The sequence below is a fragment of the Cyprinus carpio genome, chromosome A10, assembly GCF_018340385.1.
Source record: "Cyprinus carpio isolate SPL01 chromosome A10, ASM1834038v1, whole genome shotgun sequence".
NCBI lineage: Eukaryota > Metazoa > Chordata > Actinopteri > Cypriniformes > Cyprinidae > Cyprinus > Cyprinus carpio.
In genome coordinates this window covers 16260478-16283111 of record NC_056581.1, presented here as the reverse complement: position 1 = coordinate 16283111, position 22634 = coordinate 16260478, and the positions used below count along the sequence as shown (strand labels likewise).

The 22634-nt window shown below is 34.8% G+C and overlaps 1 protein-coding gene across 2 annotated transcripts; it reads right to left on the bottom strand.

Annotated features, from left to right (window-relative positions):
- Positions 1–4092: 4092 nt before the first annotated feature.
- Positions 4093–20971, bottom strand: atg10 (ATG10 autophagy related 10 homolog (S. cerevisiae)). Of its 2 annotated transcripts, XM_042765430.1 has the most exons (8): positions 20847–20863; positions 18414–18435; positions 17187–17309; positions 16186–16302; positions 8717–8849; positions 8216–8313; positions 5137–5234; positions 4093–4709 (listed from the first exon to the last, which is right to left on the bottom strand). In XM_042765430.1, the coding sequence occupies exons 2-8, from the start codon at positions 18414–18416 to the stop codon at positions 4610–4612; spliced, it is 672 nt and encodes a 223-aa protein (XP_042621364.1). In that variant the 5' UTR covers positions 18417–18435; positions 20847–20863; the 3' UTR covers positions 4093–4609. The 2 variants fall into 2 exon arrangements, with proteins under 2 accessions (XP_042621364.1, XP_042621363.1); XM_042765429.1 differs by lacking the exon at positions 18414–18435 and having other exon boundaries at positions 20847–20971.
- Positions 20972–22634: the final 1663 nt, after the last annotated feature.

Below are 22634 nucleotides of genomic sequence, written 5' to 3'. Positions count from 1 at the left end.
TTGGAGCATGTCCAGCAGCTAATTTTCCTATTAAATCACATTTACTACCTCAGTAATGCCTTTACTTTATAATAATACCTCATGCTGGCTGCATTATAGTTTACAATAGCATGATACAGTTGTAAATACGTCAGATATGTCAAGCATTTACAAGAAGTCTAGACTCATGCTTCTGGCATTGACTGAAGTGTAAGGTCCTATAAAACCCCAATTAAGGGTTTATTTAATTATAAATAAACTCTAGTGCTCTACAAAGGCTTGGAAATTGCAACCCAAAATTTTTTTAAGACAACTTACATGGAGGAAACCGAATGCTGGTTTGATCCTGAAAAGAAGATCTGACCCATTTTTACTTGCTGTTGGAAAGTCTGGTGTAGACAAGCAAGAGATGTGTTCTGTTTGGTTTTATCATTATCCGAATCATGCTGGAAGCCAAGATGATGTCTGGATTATTTGGGCAGGAAAGGGGTCTTCCTTGTCTGGAATATCACTGCCACATAAAACATTCTCAGGGGAAAAAATTTAATTGTTAACATGACCAATAATACAGTAAAACCTTGTTTGTTTGCTTTTTTCATTCTTCTCAGTTCTGCAAATACTGTGTGAGTAGAGTTTGATAATCATATTCATATGTCAGGGTGCTGTTGTTGTTGTTGTTTTATATTGTGACTATGGTAACTATTTTTAAAGATATGTTTTAAAGTTGTTAATTTTTTAGTTAAAATATATAAGTGTTGTTATTTTATTTTTATTGTATAATTAATTAGTGATGAAATTTATAATTATATATATATATAACTGAAATTAAAACTGAAAATATAAAAATAAAAGCTCATTCAATTATATATAATATATAATAAAACTAATATAACACTGCTGTAAAGTACTCTAAAGTCCTACCATGGTATTTCCATCTTGCTTGTGTCCAAAAAACATGGTATTATGCCTATGTATTCCTCATTTGCAGGTCCTTTTGGATAACAGCGTCTGCTAATAAATAATTGTAAAACAGGTTTTTTAAAGTACACATAAAACTGACAAATACATCATTCAGCTGAGGTACATAAAGATTAATACAGCAACCTGAAAAATCATTTATAAGTTCAGACTTAAAAACACCTAAATGTCATTGTAATATTATTGTCATCAATAATTAAAATATAATTAAATATATATATATATATATATATATATATATATATATATATATATATATATATATATATATATATATATATATATAAAATAATCGATTAGAAAACCTCTAATCAACTAACTGAAATAAGTTATTTATTATTGAAATAAATTACTAAAACTAAATAAAAGAAATACTAATAAATGAAAGCCATACAGAAAAAGAAAAATTAAAATGACCAAATGTAACAAAATTATTCAACCTTAAATTAAGTTGAAAAATTTAAATATAAAAATAAAAGCTAATTCAAACATATAAGTGTTGAATCATTTGCTCTTCGGTCAATGGCGGCCCCTAAAGGACAGACATGTAAAATACAACAACAACAGCACACAGCACACACTGACCAACAGATGTCAGCAGCGGCTCGTTCACGCTCAGGGTGGCTTTTCACAAATTTAATTCCCCAACTCCATTAGGAGCGATACCTCCAGTGAAGCATGTAAAATAAATGGGTATTTGTTTCTAAGGCAATTCTAATTTCCTTTCCTCTAATGTAACAACTCCTCCAGATATAATAATAATACTGAGGTCTGTTTAAAACTTAACTACGTCCGTCAATTAGACGTTCTGCACACAGTCAATCGCAGATGTGACTGGAAGAGTTCACCAAAAAATGAAAATGTTGTCATCATTTACTCAACGTCAGGCGCTTTGGAGCATGCTGTGCAAAAATAATGATGTTTTGCGCTGTTCTTTTCCATACAGTGAAATTGTTGAGCTGCAAAATTACTGGAAATGAAGGCAAACTTGAATGACATTTGAAATATAAGTGAATAATGACTTACATTTTGCCTCTGTTCCTCACACCAAGACTTGAATCACACCTCATATTTCATAAAGATTACTTTATTGCCCTCTTTTTTCATATTTGGAGCTTCACAGTCTAATTGTAGCAGTTTATTCTATAAAAACAAAGGAACTTATATGGTTTCGAAACGTAACAAGGGTGAGAACATGACAAAATGTAGGCTGGTTGTGAACTATTCCAATAAATTATTTAGTTATCATTTATTCATCCTCATGTCTCTTATCCAGAAATGCTAAAGGAGATAGTTTGAAGATGGTTCACACTGATTTCATCCATACAGTTGAAACATACAGTGACCAGGGCCTGTCAAGTTGCAGAAAGGGACAAAAAGCACCATCAAAGCTAACAAGGAACATTTGCAGTACTTTGACTAACATTGTGGCAATTTTCTCTTAAAGCTGTGAACAAATGTTTTTAGTTGTATGTTTTTATTAAATGTTAATTTCAGAACATTCAAAAGTAATAAAGTCCCCATAATGTTTTTTTCTAACATTTAAGTTTATTCAAAATTACTTATTTCTTCTTAATTAGTTTCTTTTTTTTTTTTTTGGAATGTTCAGAGAACATTCAAAAGTAATTATTCCCCTAATTATCAAATGTAATGTTACTTAACATTTCTGTAACGTTAATAGAATGCTCATTCAAAGTTGTCTGGTCTTTAATGAACATTCTAAAAATTCCAGCACAAAAATTTTCATTTATAGATCGTTCATTTAACGTTTTAAACATTACTGACTGTTAATATATTCTGAGAACATTCAAAAATAGTGTTCCCATAATGATAAAATTGAATGTTCTTCTAATGTTTCTGTAACATTCGCAAAGCCCCCCCCCCCCAAAAAAAAAATTCTGCATTAAAAATTTTTGTACCCTAATAACTAACATTACCAAAACATTCTTACAACATTTTTTGTCCAAGTCCATATGACTTGTAGCTTTGTGTGAGAAACATCCAAGTGAATTCAAGACACAAATGAAACCGAACACCATTGGACATTTCAATTTCAAAAACACAGATTTGAAAAGATTTGAAGACTATAATTGAGCTTGACACCTTAATTCATTTTTGGGTGACTGAAACCTTTAAGAATGGCCGTGTTTATGAAGCAGGTAACGTTTCCCTTCCGTGCTCCATCTATGTGTTTCTCTCTCTCCCCTCCATCATTCCTGTCTGTCCTTTAGAGCGAGATGCTCCGGGTAGGAGGCTGACCTCCTTACCAACACTGATACAGTCCCCAGAGAGACGCGCGCCCCATTTAGACATGCTGACTGAGGACTTTCACCGTCTTCTCTCAAACTCCGGACTCTAAACTCAGCTCCTCCGTTTCAGACGGTCAGGATTTCAGAGGGATTTGATTCCATTCAACTTTTAAACCGTGTCCTGGCACAGCACGCTACTTGGATGTGTAATGAAGAGAAATATCAGACTACAGGGAGACACGACAAAAAATATATTAAGACTATTTACTTTGCTTATTAGATGCAAGGTTATACAAATCATACTGTACTTCGATTTCAGGCCTCTGAAATGTCAAAAATAGGCCAAACACATCCGCATGCTTCACAATACCCGACCAGTGAGGGAAAATATATTGAGTCACACACACACCTACGCAGCTGAAGACAGACTTCCAGACTCATGTTTGAATAGCAATCCTCCGTATGCCTGCATACACAGCTACTCTTAGTAATTTTTACAATGCCTTCAAAATGCAAAAAATAAATAGCAGCAGAGAAATTAATTTGATGACAGTGTCACATACTGTACATTTTCTGAACAGATCCTTGTATTTAAATGATTTTCCCATGAACAACGATGGCAGCAGTGCAGGTTGCGTACATGCATCCTCTGAACAAATGCAACTGGGTTGAATGGGAATTCTAACAGATCATTCTCAGAGCATTTCAGTGATATCTGTCAGATAATATGGAGCAAGAGTACCTAGATTCTTTAATGTTTTTAATTAAGTCTCTTATGTTCAGCAAGGCTGCATTTATTTGATCAAAAATACAGTAAAACATATAGTGAAATATTATAACAATTTAAAATAACAATTTTCTATTTGAATATATTTTCAAATGTAATGAGGCAAAGCTGAATTACTCCAGTCTTCAGATCTTTCAGAAATCATTATAATATGCTGATTTGCTGCTCAAGAAACATTTCTCATTATTATCAATGTTGAAAACAGTTGTGCTGCTTCATATTCTTCTGAAAACTGTAATGTTCAGGATTACTTGGTGAATAGAAAGGCCAAAAGAACAGCATTTATTTAGAATAGAAAACTTTTGTTACATTATAAATGTCTTTACTGTTAATTCTGATCAATTTAATGTATCCTTGATGAACAAGAAATCTTACTGACCCCAAACATTTGAATAGCAGTGTATGAATTTAGTACAATTTAGTAAAACATTAAGAGCATTCTTGGGCTAACTTATGAACTTAAAGACTTGGTGTCTTGAATGTTCAAACACTGCTGACAAGACTTCTGAAGCCTCTTTGGCCCCTCGGAGACCCTCAGCATGTCCTCTGCACGTCCTCTGGGTCTGTGGAGTCTGAGACAGACAGGAAGATCAAAGCAGGTCAAAGCAGAGGCGCTTCAGTCTGGAGCGGACACCTCGGTGCTGTAGCTCAAAGGGACGTCCAGTCTGACGACGGGTCCAACAACACTGAGCCAAGTCACAATATAGTTCACCCTCCTGAGAACAGATGAGATAATCAGAGCATCTACCCATATTACAATGCTGCAAGTAAAGAAATTAATATATCTAGTCATGTCTAACTAACATCTTAGATGGATATGCCAGATCTGATAATTAGACAATGGACGATGACATCACTGAATCAACAATGAATTGACTTTAACTGATAAACTGTTTTCTGTCATGTTTTTCCTGTTTAACACTATAAAGCTGATTTGACACAATCTGTATTGTATAGCACGTTATATAAATAAAGGTGACTTGACACTCAGAGCTAAATGAGACAGATATAACATTATGAGATGATATAATACCACTTTAAAATGTTAAAAGGAATATTTCTGTAAATGTGAACATGCACTGAACCCAGAATATTCATTTCACTTACTATAATGCAAGACGGCTAAAGCTGCCAGAAACTCACTTGTTTTCAGCTTGTGCCAAATCCAGAGCAGGTTTCATAAACTCCTCGGTGCGACATGGATGAAGCATGAAAAACGGTTGGCCCAGTAAAGGATGTTCCTACACACACACACACAGAGAGAGTTCGTTCAGCTCTTTGTTAATGTCTATTCTGACCTCATTTTTTATTAGGAACAGGTTCTCACTGTCACACGCTGTAACACAGCCATTAAACCGATGCCACAACATGTGTTTTTCCATCTTAACTCAGCGTTAACTAGTCACACGATACTTTTCACTACCTGAATTCAATTACGCTCAAAGCTTTGGATAAATTAAAAAAGAAAATTACGAGGCAGATTTAAGCAAATCTGCCATGTGACACATGGGCTTCATTTGCACCCTGCTGAGCCGCTCTCGAGCGAGTCTCACACACTGGAGGGCACTCATGCACAGCAGAGACGGAGGAATGTTCTATCCCATAATGCCACACCAGAGAGACCTGCACTGCTCCATCACACAGAGAGATTATTATGGAGCATTTGAAGAAGTCATACTAAGGAAGACGTTTTGAACAAAGGCAGAGGAATAATCTGAACAGAGCTTTCCTCTTGAATCAACAAGAAACAACATCTACAATCAATTTAACATCTGTAACCTGATCTAATCTGAAATATACATCAAGAAAAAATAAATAAAAAGAGCTGAACTGAGAGCAGAAGCAGATCTGATCATTATATGTGTGTGTGCACGCACACACATATTTAAATTACTTTTGACTGTAAAATCGCAGCTAGTGCATAAAAGATGCCAAATATTTTTTTTTTAAATAGATGCTAAATTAAATTTGTGTAGAAAACTTCCAAAGTATATATTTAAATGTATTTTATGTATATATTTTAACATCCAAAGAGACTTAAGTAACATATTCAATTAGAAGTAACAAGATATTCAAATTGCACTGACTTGAGAATCGAGTGGCAGTGAAAGCACAAGCCATTTTGAAAAAAGGTTTGCAGATCCACAATTTGAGCACCAACTCTAGTAAGGTGTCAGTAAGCACCGTTTTAATCCAGTCATCCAAAACCTCAAAAAAAAAAAAAAAAAAAAAAAAAAAAATCTCCTCTACTCTGCAAATAAAAACAACCTCAATGCACTGTCACTATCCGCATTAAAATTCACAACATCACCTGTCTGGATGCATTGCTCTGTTACTGTTCAAGCACCAAAGACGTGCTGACTCTTCAAATTTCCTCGACAACACCTCACTGTTAGCATCAGCCGTATAGAGTTGGACTTTTTCAGGTTATTTGTGAATAGCAGTGCCATCGTGCTCCTATACTGCGGCACGACTCCAGCTCTGTTAGTCAATTATCATGACTTCATCTACAGGCCTCATGGGAGAACAGACCGAATCACTTTGCACACCAAACTGCTGTGAACATGGACACTAAACACTTTATTCAGAGTCTAGTTCTGTTCAAAAAGGCACTTCTGTAGTATGTTAATTTCAACATTTACTAATGCATTATTTAAAATCAAAAGTTGTGCTTGTTAACATTAGTTAATGCACTGTGAATTAACATGACTTTTCTTCTTAGATTTGCAAGTTAACGTTTATATCTCGCAATTCAGACATATCTCACAATTTTGACTTTTTTCCAACAATTGCAAGAAACAAACAGAATTCTGACCTTTTTCCTTACAATTTTTACATCTCGCAATTCAGAATTTTTATTCTGTGGCAGAAACGGCCTTCCATACTTTATTTTCGAGAGTGTACAGTGTACTACATGTTCACAGTCAACGTTAGAGGCCTTATTGGGTCCTCAAGAGAGAAGTGTTCTGTGTTGTCCTAATCTACTTTGCTACCTCCATTATTGGTTATGCTAAGAATGCGATTTGGGTTTGAGAAAATTGGGCAGATAAAGAGGAGACTGAGCGATATAAGAGGGCAAAAACAGAGGAAACGAGAGACCGAGCGGGAGATAAAGAGAGAGAGAGTCCATTGGCGTCACTGCTCATAAGGCCTCGATGTGAGTCATTCATGTTTACCTGCGTCAGATGCGGTAGTGTTCCATCTCCTGTGAACCTCGAGACCCTCAACCCTTCCCGAATCTCTCCCTCTGCTATTACTGCCATCCCTCTTCTATAATATCCTACACTGCCTCTAATCAGCCTTTTCTGCATCTATTTTTCCACTCACTCCATCCATTCAATATCTCTCTGTAATCACCAAATAGCCAGAGTCAGTTTTTCCAAATGCTCCAGGAGATCTACAAGGAGGAAATGCCAGCTATCAGCATAAAGTCTGATCCACATCGCAGCTTATTCTTGGCAAGAACCACCCACTCAGACAGGGACAGCCATCTGATTGACATGCAAACTGACCAGTCACAGGCTGCAGGATTTGATGCACAAGATTTGTGCATAAACAAGTCAAACTAATAGGTATGTCAACTGCACAAGTAAACACATTAAAAAGGCTAGTCCTGATGTTGATTTTAGCCACCTTAGTTAATTTTACATACCATTTAGAGTAAATCTGAAATCAGTGATTTGACAATAATAAACTGGAACAAAATAAAATAAAAGGTTATTCAAACAACACAAAAGTCTCCATAAACGATTGTACAGACAATATGGAAATGACTGGAAATGTGTACAACTCATGGATATAGTAAAAATTTAAGATATATTTTTCCAATTGCAATTCTGCTTAACAACTCCATTTGTTTAGTACTTTTAAAAAAAGTGGCTTGCATTATTTTCAGATCACTTTTTTATCCAAAATTACCAGAGACACACACACATAATTTATTACAATTTTATGCATATGATTTAATGTTTTTGAAGGAAGTCTTTAATTCTCACCAAAGCTGCATTTATTAATTTATCTATTTGCCATCGAATCATAATGGAGCATTGATTATGAGAAAGCAACTGTCACCTGCAAAAGTGCAATGTGCCTTCGACAGTCGATGAACTGTTTTTGGTGGTTTGGGAATGTTCCATTTGCAGCTTTGACTAGAGTGACACCTCAGAAACAACATGAAGACTTTTCAACAAATTCAGTCCACACATGATGTCACACAGGTTACCTGTTGGGTCAGCGTGTCCCAGGGTCCCTGCTGTAGTCTCTGTCTATAGTTCAGATGAACATTGCTCCACACCTCCTCGAGAGACAGGGGTCGCCCATCTGCAATGGAGAATGACCTTTTATTTTTTTTTTATTTTTTTTACAGACAATACGAGTGATCGCTTTCAAATGCATCACGTGTGTATTTGTTAACTTTCTCAATAACAGCTCCAAAAATGTTTACATGGCAGCTATTAATGTATTTACAGCACAAAGTCAAACTTTGTTGAGCACAGACGCGAGTCACCGTGCTGCCTGCTTTGTCAAAACTCAAACACTCCTGTCGAGATGGGATCTCAGAGTAAATGTTAAGTCTGTTTTTGCAGCGCACATAAAACCAGACACTGAGAAAGCAGAACACAGAGGGTTCTGAAATACACACTGATAAGGGAAGCAGACAGCATATAAACAAGACTGTGCAGTTTAATGATAGAAATCCAGTGAGAGAGAGAATGTCGTGTACCTAACGTGGATGCTCTGAAATAGAGGACAGGGATCTGATAGCTGAAAGAATACAGAACGTGGTATTCATAGCGCAGCACAGCGTGAATTTCACATACTGCCTGAACTCCAGCCGTTTCATCCTCAACGTTTGCCTAGAAAACAAGACAGAGAGAAACGGATAGAAAGTGAGATAGAGAGACTCATGCCATTCAATGACAAAGACATAAATGTGGCAAAAAAAAAAAATGGCAACTGCTATAAATGAATATCAAGTCAAATTCTGAGACAACATACTAAGTTCAACCATTAGTTCAATCACATTCTTGTTGTTATAAACACATATGTATTATTTCCATCCACAGAATACAAAAGAAATGTATTAGAATTTTTACATCTCATTGTTGTTTGGGGTCATTATTATTATTATTTTTTTGTTTTTTAAGAATTACACATTTTAATTTAACAAAGATGCATTAAATTTACTAAAGTGACAGTAAAGAGATTTATAATGTTACAAAAGATTTATATTTCAAATAAATTCCTTTGGTTTTTACATTCATCAAAAAATCCTGAAAATAAATAAATAAATAAATAAATAATAAGAATATCTTAATATTATTAGGAAATGTTTTTTGAACAGCAAATCAGTTTATTAGAATGATTTATGAAGGATCATTTGACACTGAAGACTGGAGTAATGATGCAGAACATTTTGCTTTGAAATAGAAAACAGTTATATTCTAGTAATATTCACAATATAACAGTTTTTACTGTATTTTTTTTCAGTAAGTATAGCCTTAGTGAGCATTATAGACCCCAAACTTTTGAATGGGTAATCAAGCTCTTAAAAAATAAAAATAATAATAAAAAACCTATAAAAGTGGTCAATATGACTTAAATCCTATATTCAAAGTTTACTGAAGCGATACAATAGATTTGAGTGAGGAACAGACCAACATTTAGTCTTTTAAATCTTACATGCATGCAAATGTGAGCTACAGCATAAATAACATTTACATTTTATTCTGTTCCTCATATATGGCTTTAGAATACTGCCATATACAGCATAAATAAAATATACTGCAAGTCATACTGTATGCACTCAAAAATTTGCTGCAGAAACAATTTACACTCAGAAATTGCAAAAAAATTCATTAAAATAAAATAATAATAATAAGCATTTATTTGTTATATATATATATATATATATATATATATATATATATATATATATATATATATATATATATATATATATAAAACACATAAATGCCAATTAACACATGAAATTAAACATGGAATTTTGAAGAAGAAAGATTGAAATAGCATTTAGAAGTAAAACATACTCCAATAATTTTTATTTACAACTTGTGGGCTAAACTTACAGTGCATTTATGTTGTTTCTGACAATTTTTGGAGCTCAACAACATGCATCTGTGTTCATTTTCAGAGTACACACAAGAGCAGCCAGCACATTCTCCTAAACATCTCCTTTTGTGCTCCAAAAACAAATAAAGTCAAACAGGTTGAGGGTGAATATGTGAATAAATACATTTTCGTTACATTCACTTACAACAGAGATGAAATCTTGCCACATAAATGCTAATTCTGTTAACACCGCTTCAATGATCTTCTGCAAGAAAAGGAACCAGCTTTCCCCATGCAAGAAGTCATGTATGGAGCCATATCGCATATCTGATCCATGGTACGTGTGCAGACTTGCCATAAACCCTGTGCTGTGATACCAAACCCAAAGCCAGCGACATACGTGAGTGATTCATCGACTAACATGTGACTTCATTCTTCTTCCCATAACTTGACTGATGAAAATGAGGCCTCCTCAGCAGTCTGTGTGGGCAACAACATGTGTTTACCTTTTTTGCTTTCCTCTTGCATCCTTCATTCATTGGATGTTGTTGACATGTTGAGGGAGTTTGTACACTTCCCCCTTTGTGTTGCAGAACATGAGTAATGGTCTCATGCACAGGACCCTCAAGCGGGTTTGCATGCACAAATGTTGTGCAGACAGTTTACCAAGGTTACCTCTCTTTCGGGCGGTGCGGACTGGATTTTCCCGCTCTTTCTCGACCTGCAACCCCTAGTGATTAATTGGCTGTCAGAATGTGGAATAAAGGTTTAGGGCGCTGCAACTTGCACAAACACAGATAAACAGGAAGGGATGCCGTCATACTTGGGAGGAGTTCACAATCATTACTGGTGAGTAACTAGAACTAAAAAACAGCGACGCAACTAGCTTCATTGTGTAGACATCACAGACTACATCACAGCATAGCTTCACCAGTAACAAGCTACTTTTACTGACGAGTAGCGATGTAACACAACAAAAGCCTATGTTGCTGCTTTATGTAACAATTTGGAAATTCAGAATTGTTTTAAAAAATCAGTTAAATTGGACATTTGTAAAGACAATGTGACTTAACCAAATGAAAAAGAAACCATTCACTGATTCGGGGCTCTAATATAAATATATTATTGCAATTTAAAATAACTGTTTAAAATACTTTAATATATAATTTATTTCTGTGATGCAAAGTTGAATTACTCCAGTCTTCAATGTCACATGATCCTTCAGAAATCATTCTAATATGCTCATTTATTATCGATTGTTAGAAACAGTTTTTGCTGCTATTTATTTAAAAAAATTTTGGAACCTGTGATAATTTTTTCAAGATTTTCAACAGCATTTACTTAAAATAGAAATCTTTTGTAACAATACACTACCATAAAAAAAGTCTGGGGTCAGCATATGTTTTCTTTTTGAATGAAATCATTAGAATTATTGTATTTTTATATTTATATACATTTATAAATACCGTTTTTAATTTGTAAATAATAAAAGATAAAGATTCAACGCATCTATAATAGATTCCTTCAATGCATCTACTTTTGTTATTGGTTTGTAGGCTTCCACCTAGCCTACAATAATATTAAGCCTAGCCTACAGTAATATTAAGATATTCTTTTTATTTTTTTTATTTTTTTATTTATTTTCAGGATTTTTTTGATGAATGTAAAAACCAAAGGAATTTATTTGGAATATAAATCTTTTGTAACATTATAAATCTCTTTACTGTCACTTTAGTAAATTTAATGCATCTTTGTTAAATTAAAATGTGTAATTCTTAAAAAAAAAAAAAAAATCTTAATGACCCCAAACAACGAGATGTAAACATTCTAATACATTTCTTTGTAATAAAGTCTTTATAATAAAAACTCTTTTTTGCACTCCTAAATGGCACCTGTGACGTGATTTCTGTCACACAGAGGCGGCTTTGAGACGCTATGACATCACTATGGCCTTTGCGGTCCACACTGATATGCGCAGGTTTAATTAGCGATAGTGTCTGAGAGACAAGTTGGATCAGCAGCGGCGGTGGCTGGATCCCTGGAAGCTTCATTGTAGTCTCGAGGATTGTTCACGCATTCATGCCTTCACTGATAACATCTCCTGCCTCCCATACAAGTGCAGTCTTGAGAGACACACTACTACTGTTTCACATCCGACGTCTGTCAGGAATGAAAGGGGTTTGGAAAGAGGGAAGGCAGGTCAAATAAACAATGATATCATGCTTCATCCAAACCGTACCTGCACTTAAAGGTAAAATATCTCACCCAGAGGCTGTAAAATAATGTGTAGGATGATGAGTTTAAAGAGAGAGCGCAAACAAGAAAGCAGAAAACGCATTCAATTTCAAGTCTGCCGTGGCAGGAACTCATTTAGCAAAACGAATATTCACAGCTCTCATTCAACCTTTGCATAACTGACTCTTCGACTGCATTTGGAATTCAAATAAAGGACAAAAGTTCAGCTGCTGTTTGTGCACCGCTTAAACTTTTCAAAAGGTCAAGTTCAAAAAGGGGCGTTTATTAACTTTGAAATGTGTTTCTAGCAACAACTTCTGGCATCCGCCGCCGTTTGTTGTCATTCAAACGCTGCTGTGTTTACGTTCACGCAGGTGTACAGACGTAACGGTGTAATCGCTAAACGACGGCACCTGTTCAACTCCACAAACACGCAAGTAAAGCAAAGGGCAGCGTGGCATGTTGCAGCAGACGCTTTAAATAGCATCATCTAAAGAGAACTAACAGAGCCATGAGCTCAGGTATACACTTTATACACACTCCGTTTTTCACTGTCAAAAGGAAGATCAATACTGGACGTGCAATAGCAGAGTAGATGATGTTCCCCTCGCTTACCTGAATACCAGAGCTTGGCTGGGTAATTTCAGAGGATGATGAAGGATGGGCTCTTTCATTAACCCTAATTATGGGTTTAATTATTCTAGTAATTCCGTTTACATTCTTCGCACTTAAAGGATTAAAATACCTTTTGCTTCTGCATGCATCTCTCGGGGAACAATTAAAGATTGCTTTCTTAAATGTGGTTATATAGCAGCTACCAGAGACTCTAGTGAGTGAGACCCCCCCACCCCCCAAAAAAAAAACTTTTCTATGCTGAATTATTGGCTGAAACCATTTTAAATCACTACTAAAACTATAAAGTAATTCTCGCATGTAGTCTTAATCATGTAAATGAATTTTAATGTAATTAAATGAATTTCAAATCTAATGCAATTTACGGTAATATAAAAAAAAATGTGTGTGTGTATATATTATATACACACACACACACTGTATATATACACACACACACAAAGTTGTTAACATTTTATATATATATATGTTATAAAAGATATTGTGAACAAAAAGAATTGTGAATATTCTGTGTGTGATTATATATAATATATATTATATAATATATTTTAAAAAATTATATATTTTGTTTACATATATAATATTATCTATCTATATATATATATATATATATATAAGAAACAGAAAATACTTTTATTCAGCAAGGCTACAAAAAATTATGTAAAACATAAAAAAGTGACAGTAAAGACATTTGTAATGCAACAAAAAATGCTTTTCTAAACCATAAAACAAAATTACTGACCCTAAACTTTTGAACTGTAGTGAGAAAATAAATGAATAAATAAATAAACCAATAAGACATTAGACATTTTGGTTACATTTTGTACAATAAATATTTTAAATAATTGGAAGCAGTTGATAAGCACATTCTGCTGCCTACAAACATAAAGAAGACACTATAATGATGGGTATTCTTTTTTACTGAAGTAATGAACCCTTCATGTACAGGTGCTCACAGACAAAGAGTAACATTGAGCACAGCTCCACAGACGTCAGGTGTGTGGCACTGAAAGGGTTAACCCTGATAGATTTTTGTTGAGTGAGGCATTTATTCACTCCCTAAAAGGAATTCCACCACTCAAAACAGGATGCCACAAAAAAGAAAGAAAGAAGAAAAAACGGTCCTGGCTTCTCTAATCTTCCACAGATCTTTTTGGGATTTTTTTTCTTCCTTTCCTCAACAATGGGGAAAAAAGAGGCTTTCTTGTAGCCTGCAAGCTACTGCTTGCTGGCGAACAGTCTTTACCAAGGTCAAGTTTTCTAAATGTTCTTTTATGCAGGGCATGTCAGGTGACGTGCGCTGTGGCACGACTGCACGCAAGACTTGAATGTTATGAGTGAACAAAGGAGATGCTGATGTTGAGTTGGTATCACTGCAGACAATACTGGCCTTTTTGGTGTGTCAGTAACTCATCAGAAATTGATAAATCTCACACGCATTTCACCTCAACAGCAAAAGGACAGAAAACAACACATCAGCATTACGAATATTTTGGTTCATCAATGTTTTTCCTTCTAAATTCTCATTATCATAATGCATTGGGACATTTTACTGCCAAGTTGTTTTTTGTACTTGAAATACACAAACACTACCATGATGTTTAAATAACTTTACAATGTATTTAATATACTATTTCTTTTCACATTACAACAAATTATACTTTTTGCTTGAGATTAAGCACATTTTTTCCTTTCATAATGAATAAAGTTTTTGTTTTGTACTATATGAAAAAATACTACCATGATGAATAAATAGTTTACAGTTTATATAATATATTATACTATTTCTTGGTTCTTTACAACAATGATATTTTCTGGTAGTATTTTATATAATATACTATTTATTTCATTTATTTAAGCCTGTGTTCCCTTTTAAATTCCCATTAATGTAATGCACTGGGAAATTTTATTTTTATTTTATCTGGTTTTTTTTTTTTTTTTTTTTTTTTTTTTTTTTTTTTTTTTTTTGCTTTTTTGGTACTTAAAATATACAACAAATACTACCATTATGAATAAATACTTTACAAATTATATTATTTCTTTTCACATTACAACAGTGATATTTTTTGCTTGAGATTTTAGCACATATTCCCATCCAAATTCTCATTGCCATAATGCAGTGGGACATTTTACAGTAAAATTGTTTGTTGTACTGAAAATACACAACAATTACTTCCATGATGAATATGCATAATATACTTAGAAATAATGCATTATTTATTTTTAAATAATTATTATATATTCTTAAATATTTTCTTCATATAATATATCTACAAATAATAATATACATAATATAATTTTACTATAAAATATAATATAAACTATTTACTGTATTTCCTAGACCAAGCAAGTTTGTTAGTATGGAAGGTACTAAAAACAAATACCATTTCAAAGCAAATACTGTACATATATAAAGATATGTAGTGAATATCATTAATAATTAGCGCAATGGACCAGCCTTGACCACAGAATATCAGACTGGATTGCATTATAATCAGTTACTTAATAAAAACAAAAACTGCTTGCTCCAATAGCAGTGAAATATGGCAAAATCTCCTTCATGAAAGGAGAAGGTGTCGAGTCTTCCCTAGTGTGTGTGAGCTGAATGTAAATAAGCAAGTCGAGTCATTTGCAATCAGCCGGAAGGGCTTACTAATGAAATGGGCTGAGAGTGGAGGTAAAGCAAAATCAACCACGAGGCACAACCCCCATTTTGGAGGAGTCATTTAGACCAGTATCCGAATCAAAATATTTTGCTGATACTACCTGATTCAAAGACATACTTTTTAAAGTTTAAATATGTCACACACAACCATTTTTCTCCAAATGGAGAATGCATGTAGTGTGCAGACAAAGTTAAACAATCATGTGTGCAACACCCTGATGGACAAAAGAGCATAAACATCTTAACAGTCACATGAAAGCGTATGCCAACATTAGCAAGTTTTTCCAAAACTAAACCCAGGACGGTTATAAAGCACAGGATTTCGTTAAAGTGTTTCCATCAGGTAATTGATTCAGTATGTGGGGAAACACTTAGGTCAAGTCTTCATTTTCGGTGGCCCATTTTGTTAGGGTTTTTACTGGCTCATTCTACCCAAGAACCACCCCCGGTTCAGAGACGGTACACTTTTATGAACAAAATGGGTAAGACGAAGTGCTGTGGGATGAGTTGCTCGTCAAATGTTAATACTTGGTTTCAGTGGTTTGTACACTAAGTATGAGTAATTGTGATAGTGATACTCGTCTTACCTGGATGTCATCTGTCTCCATGTTTTCATCCTGGATGGAACACTCATGTTGTTTGTTCAAAATGCTGGATTTTACAGGGATGAGAAGAGTCTTCTTCATGAAGCCTTCATCAGTGCCCTAGAACAAAGCACAAAATCTGTTAAGAACGTATCTGGGTCATTTTTCACCCCAAAATCCAATGAATAAAACTTTTTTTTATTATTATTATTATATACTTTATAAAGAAACAGTTTACTCAAAAATGCAAATTTGCTGAATATTTACTACTCCTCATGCCACCCAAGATGTAGATTTATTTTTGCGATGGACTTTTTCATTGGAGGAAGAGTTATTATGAAAAAAAAAATTTCAGAAGCAAAGTTTTACAGTTAAAATTACTAAAAGATGCATTTGTTTCTTATGATCATGCAGCTGTTCACTTCAAAAGATGTTAATTGATTGACTGACTCGAGAGGTGTGGATTATTGTGATGTTTTTATCAGCTGTTTGGACTCTCATTCTGATGGCACCCATTCACTGCAGAGCATCCATTGGTGAGCAAGTGATGTAATGCTACATTTCTCTAAAACTGTTCTGATGAAGAAACAAATTCATCTACATCTTGGATGGGCTGAGGGTGAGTACATTTTCAGCAAATTTGGGTGAACTATTCCTTTAATTAAACAAAGCCTATTTTTATGTTCCTCAATTCACTCTGGATAAAGCATCTGCTAAACACATAAATGTAATTTAAACAAAGTTGTATTACAGTCCTTTCAAACATTACTGCAGTGAGAACCTAAAAAGTAGGGAGAATTTCAGGAGGGAATGGCATTGTCATTAAATTAATGTCAAAATACCAAATAACTTCTAAATAGGCTTAATTTTCTTCATCTTCAAAATAAAACTCTTTTTTCTTGACATGTTTTTTGAGATCACACAAAGTTCTTTCTTTCATAATGATCTTCTAAGGAGAACAAGTAGGCCCAGACTTTGTGGAGTTACTCAAACATACACTTCACCTTGATCTGCTCCCAGCTCCAACCATCCTGGATGGTCTCCGAGTGTTGGAGAAAGAGCTGACAGCAAAGCCGGAAGGTCTTTTCATCAAGGTAACATGACACAGTGTTTCTCTCAGCTGCCATCTGAGGGTTAGATTGAGCACATTTAAATGGCTAATAACTGAAGATCACTTCAACATCATGCTTCAAAACAAACATCACTGTTGACATGAACATTGGAAAGTCAAAATGAAACACCACTCCCAACCAATTTTACTTCTGTAATGTGATTTCCGGGTAAAATAAAAATAAGAGATAAGAAAACATGCAATTTTTTCCACCAGTAGTTGATTGCACCATGAAGGCACGATCACTGGAATAACATAAAAATTAAACATGCACAATTACACCAGGAATCTGTATTAAGAAAGCAAATTGGGACAGTTCTGTTGTTGACTAAGATCTCTCAAAAAGTCCACATGCACATTTGGAATCGTTGAAACCCAAATTCCATCACAACTTTAGGTCGCTGGATCGCAGCAGTGGCTCTGGCTTCAATTACTCAAGAGGAAACGGTTGATTCTCTAAGTGGCCCTTTCCTGCTCATGCCTCTTTCACCCCCTCTGCATGAACAAGCAGAAATGAGAAACATCAAACAAACCCGTTTATTTGAATCTTCACTGATCAGCCGGTTTAGTGAGTGTCTACAACTCCAAACTAAATGAACTCAACATGGCTTGATTAATTACAGCGTATGAAGCAATAAACAAAATGTGCACACTCTTGAATGGATTAGCAGTGTCTGTGTGTCTAGCTATAGTCCAATTCTGACATGTGGGGAAAGGACAGTTCTTTAAAGAACAATTAGTGCGTACTACTGAATCAGAATTTAGATGGGATGAGCCACGTTTGAAACCATTCTTGATACATGCACACTTGTGAACTCAAAAAGTTGCTATGTTACTTGGCAAACATAGACTTTTTCACTTGCCAGAAAGATTGTGTATTCCATTTATTATGATGCATAAACAGAATGAATATAATGGACTAAACGATTGGAGAAGTCCTGCAAACTTCATCAGAAAGAAGCTTGTGATTTTCAGTGAAGGGTCCGAAGGGTCCAGTTCATTACAATGTCAAAATGATAAAAAATATATATAACATGCATTTTAGAACATAGATTAAGAATTTTCATTTCATGCTGACTTTAATTTAAGGTTTTAGTAAATATTTCAAACTGTGAAGAACCATTATTGTGCGTCCAATTTCACTTTAAAAAGACAATAAAGAATATAAGCATAAATATAATTTTTATGGTTGTTGCTAGTTTGTTATCATTTAACATGGTGAATATAGCATGTACATGAATGTTTTTATAATACACAGCTACATACTTAAAGGGACAATTCACCCAAAAATGTTAATTCTGTCATCATTTACTCACATCATCACTCACCAAACAGTTGATGGTAGCCATTGACTTCCACTGTATTTTTTCCATACTATGGAAGTTAATGGTTATCATCAACTGTTTGGTTACCAACATTCTTCAAAATATATATTTTTAGGCACAACAGAAGAAAGAAACTTGTACAAGGTGATTAAATGATGACAGAAATTTCATTTTTGGGTTAACTATCCCTTTAAAGTTGGCATAACAATCGTGACAATTTTAGGGAAGCCTACATTTACATGACAACGATGTGCTAAAAACCGGTTTTTCATGTACAGATGACATGTGGTCAAAATGATCCCCATACACACATATAAAATGCTGTATTATGCTCGGCAGACCAGTAGTTGGCGATGTCATTTTGGAAAGAAACACTATGCAAACATGTAATATGCATCCGCACGACATCACCCTTACCACAAATCTGTATTTTTGTAGTTTACATGTGTTTACATGGAATCTGATCTTTTTGATTCTGATTTGGGCCTCTTCCATATGTTCTACTAAATCTGATTCAGGTCAGACGTTTTGCTACACTACTGCAACAGCCAAAACGGAATTCATGTCACTTTTATGTCACTTTAGATTGGCATCCATCATAATTTCACACTGTTGGGATTCATAAATATTTTACGTACCAGTATTTCTTTGATCACTCTTTGAATATGACAAAAAGTTGCGCAGGTAGTCAGTGAAGAGACAAGAGATATTAACTCTTTACCCACCAGCGTTTTTGAAAAAAGTTCCCAGCCACCTCCAGCATTTTTGATGATTTTCACTAAAATTTCATGGCCCCCAGAATATTTTGTTTTATTAATGTCTGAACATGCAATACATCAAAATAAAGAACAGAACCTGTACTTTAAAAAAAAAATCAGTTTTATTCTAGCTTTAAGCATTCTTTTTTAATCAACACTTGAATGGAAGAAAGTTTTATATAAAGAGCAACATTTTAAGCAAAAAGCAGAGAAAATCATGTTTTTATCAAATACTACATCTGGATTATATTCAGTAGGAGGATCAAAGCAAAAATGCAGTAGATCGCTTCCATCAACACCCCCAAAGCTTGAACAGTCCTTTGCCACTTCACTCTGTAGCATTAGGCAGTTTTCATTTAAATGCTGTTTATTGTTGATGATCGCATTGTTTTTCATATGTATATGCATACATACGAGATCGCTCGTTTCTGCGTCAGTATGACAGCGAGCTCAATGCTGTCTTGTTATCGTCCTTTTGCACATGTGGCTCAGTTCAGGCCAGACAATCTAATATTGGCCACTTTTACAAATGATATTGTGAATAGCCATACAAAACAAAACAAAAGTCGTATCTGAACAATAAATCTGAATTGAGCACTAATGTTTGCAGTGTGAACGTAGCCACAGAGATAAACAGTGTTGTTATCAAAAAGTTTCACTTTAAAACCACTTGGTTTCAAACGTTTGCATTTTCAGACCCCCAAAACTACGTTGTTGTGTAAATTAATGGCAAAAACAAACAAAAGTTTTCCATTTTAGTTGAAAATGGTGTAGCATAAACACCTTGTCAGTCCGTATTGTGTGTGTTTTGTCAAGGGTTTCCTCTTTTTCATTTTATTTTTGTCTTTGGTCAGACAGATAGTCCCGCCCCAAACTCACACCATTGGTTGAGTCCTGCAGAGACCTATACTTGGTTGGACTGGTCAGGATACAACAAAACAATGAAGTTAAATTATAGTATTCCCACTATTTAACCTAAGAGTGATTTACATATAAACATCTATTTTAATATGCATTTATCTCTGGTCATGAAATTTTAATAGGAATTATTTTAAAATCTAAAAATGACACAAATCACATTAAACTTACAAATATCAGTATTTCATTGTATTGCCCTCTCCGTTATGACGACAGCCTCCTGAACTTTATAGCCTGAATATTGACGTTACATAAAGCGTTATATGGCGTCTTAATGGAGCTGAGCTCGAATACTACAGCACAGATCAACATAAAGGACGGAACAACAGTTTGAGCATCAGCTCTCGTGGCGCTTCAACCGTGCAGCACTCGAGAGCACATATTTATAAAGTCAGCAACAACGTTGCTGTGGTAACTGCATTGCACGTTTTTTGACATTGTTGTAATTTCTAAAACGCCGGCTGCCTGACATTTTACATTGTTGCTGCATAACTCGGAGCTGTCAGAAAGAACATCCACAACAGCGCAAAGTGCTCTACCGCTCTGTCTTACCATGATCTCACGCGGCTACTTCCGGGATCCTGAGCGCGGAGGGGGTAAAACGGAACAGCCAATGTTATTCAGCACAGGCGGTTTCAAGCCGCCCACTTTCCGAAAAAAAGCACAACGCAGACATTAGAGGACAGAGAGCAGTTAAAACACTCGGTAAAATAATATACACAACCGAAAAGACAAAAGATCAGTGTCCACAAAGAGGGACTTTCTACCAAACTAAAGATTTGACTCATTTTTAGTAGCCAATGCATTTTTAAATGCTATTTTTTTTTTTTTTTTACCAAAAACTGCATCAGATGATGCAGTGAATCCACATTTCGATTCATAGTGTTTTTATAAAGACTTTTAGTAAGAGGGCAGAGAATAAAACAAGGACCCTTAAAGGGTCTTCCAGTGTCTTAGTGATCTTAGACTAAAATATAACAGGTTGAATATTACAGCAGCTAACAGTACATTAACAACAAAAAGTATGGTCTAGGACATAAGATGGGGTTACTTGTATTATTTACAATATTTTACTGAATATTTGTTATCTGAAAAATATGTGTAGGTTATACTTTTATATGATTTTATACATTGTAAAACTTGTATTGTAGGGAATGATCTAACCAACCAACTAGTCGAGATTAAAGAAGTCATATGATGCGATTTCAAGTTTTCCTTTCTCTCTGGAGTGTTACAAGCTGTTTGTGCATAGATAAGATCCCTAAAGTTGCAAAGACTAAAGTCTCAAACCCTCATTCTAACACGCCCCCACGTCTATGTCATGATGTGGGAAGATTTGCATAACACCACCCAAATTATTATGCAAAGAAAGGAGTAACTTTGATTCTCGCTGTAGTATTGTTGCTGCAGCTGCCATGTCGTGGAGACGCTGTGTTTCGTTTGTAAAAGCAAAACTACTTTGTTTGGCCTTCCAAAAGAGGACACAACTAGAAACAAGTGGTTAAGTTCCAGCACTGTTCCAGAACAGTTCAAACCAAATATTAGTGTGTGCAACGCATTTAACGGAGGACTGTTTCCTGAACCTACAATGCCGGCTGTTCTGACTCACAACCTGTAAGTATGTTTTCACATTTAAAGAATTTGCCACTGATGATTCAAACGTGAGTTTTGAGCAGTGTAGAGTAGCACTTGTTGTTTGTTGTTTCTCCGATCACAAATGCAGACATGGTTTTATGTTTATGCGGTGCGATACACAACACGTAAAAAGGAATAAGTCATTATAATCTGTAATTATGTCATGTCTCATTTGTAATGGGTTATATTGTTTTTGTTTCGTCGCGCCGGGACAAGGCATCACAGTATGGTGAAGGGCGTAACATTTCCGTCACACGCTTGAGGTATTCGGCAAATCACAACGCACTTGATAGCTGGCAAATCAGAGGACACCTCGCTTTTCAGAATGATGAGCTTTATAAAAATCGATGCGTTTCAGAAGGCGGGGCATAGAGGAGCAACAATAATGAACATTATTTGGAAAATAATGTTTTTTGAACCTTAAAACCACATAAACACATTGCATAACACCAAATACACAAAATAATGTTATTTTTTAGCAACGTCATATGACCCTTTTAAAAGAATAAAGTCAGTGTTTTGAACCAATTTTATTTAAATTTTATGTATTCCTGAGTGAAACTGGAAAAAATGCATGAAGGAATTGATTAAATGGTGAAAAGTGTGTTACCAGGACCTGATATGGTTTGGTAAAACAATGGCTGAACTGCATACTAGCATACTTACTTGTACTATTTCTGCCATATGTTAGAATGCTAGTATGGT

What these genes read in the sequence shown, in the direction of transcription:
- atg10 (XM_042765429.1), bottom strand. An exon ending in TGGAGACAGATGACATCCAG is followed by an intron (nt 8,850 to 16,185) that starts GTAAGACGAGTA and finishes CTTGTTTTCTAG; the next exon opens with GCAAACGTTGAGGATGAAAC. An exon ending in GGGACACGCTGACCCAACAG is followed by an intron (nt 5,235 to 8,215) that starts GTAACCTGTGTG and finishes GTGTGTGTGTAG; the next exon opens with GAACATCCTTTACTGGGCCA.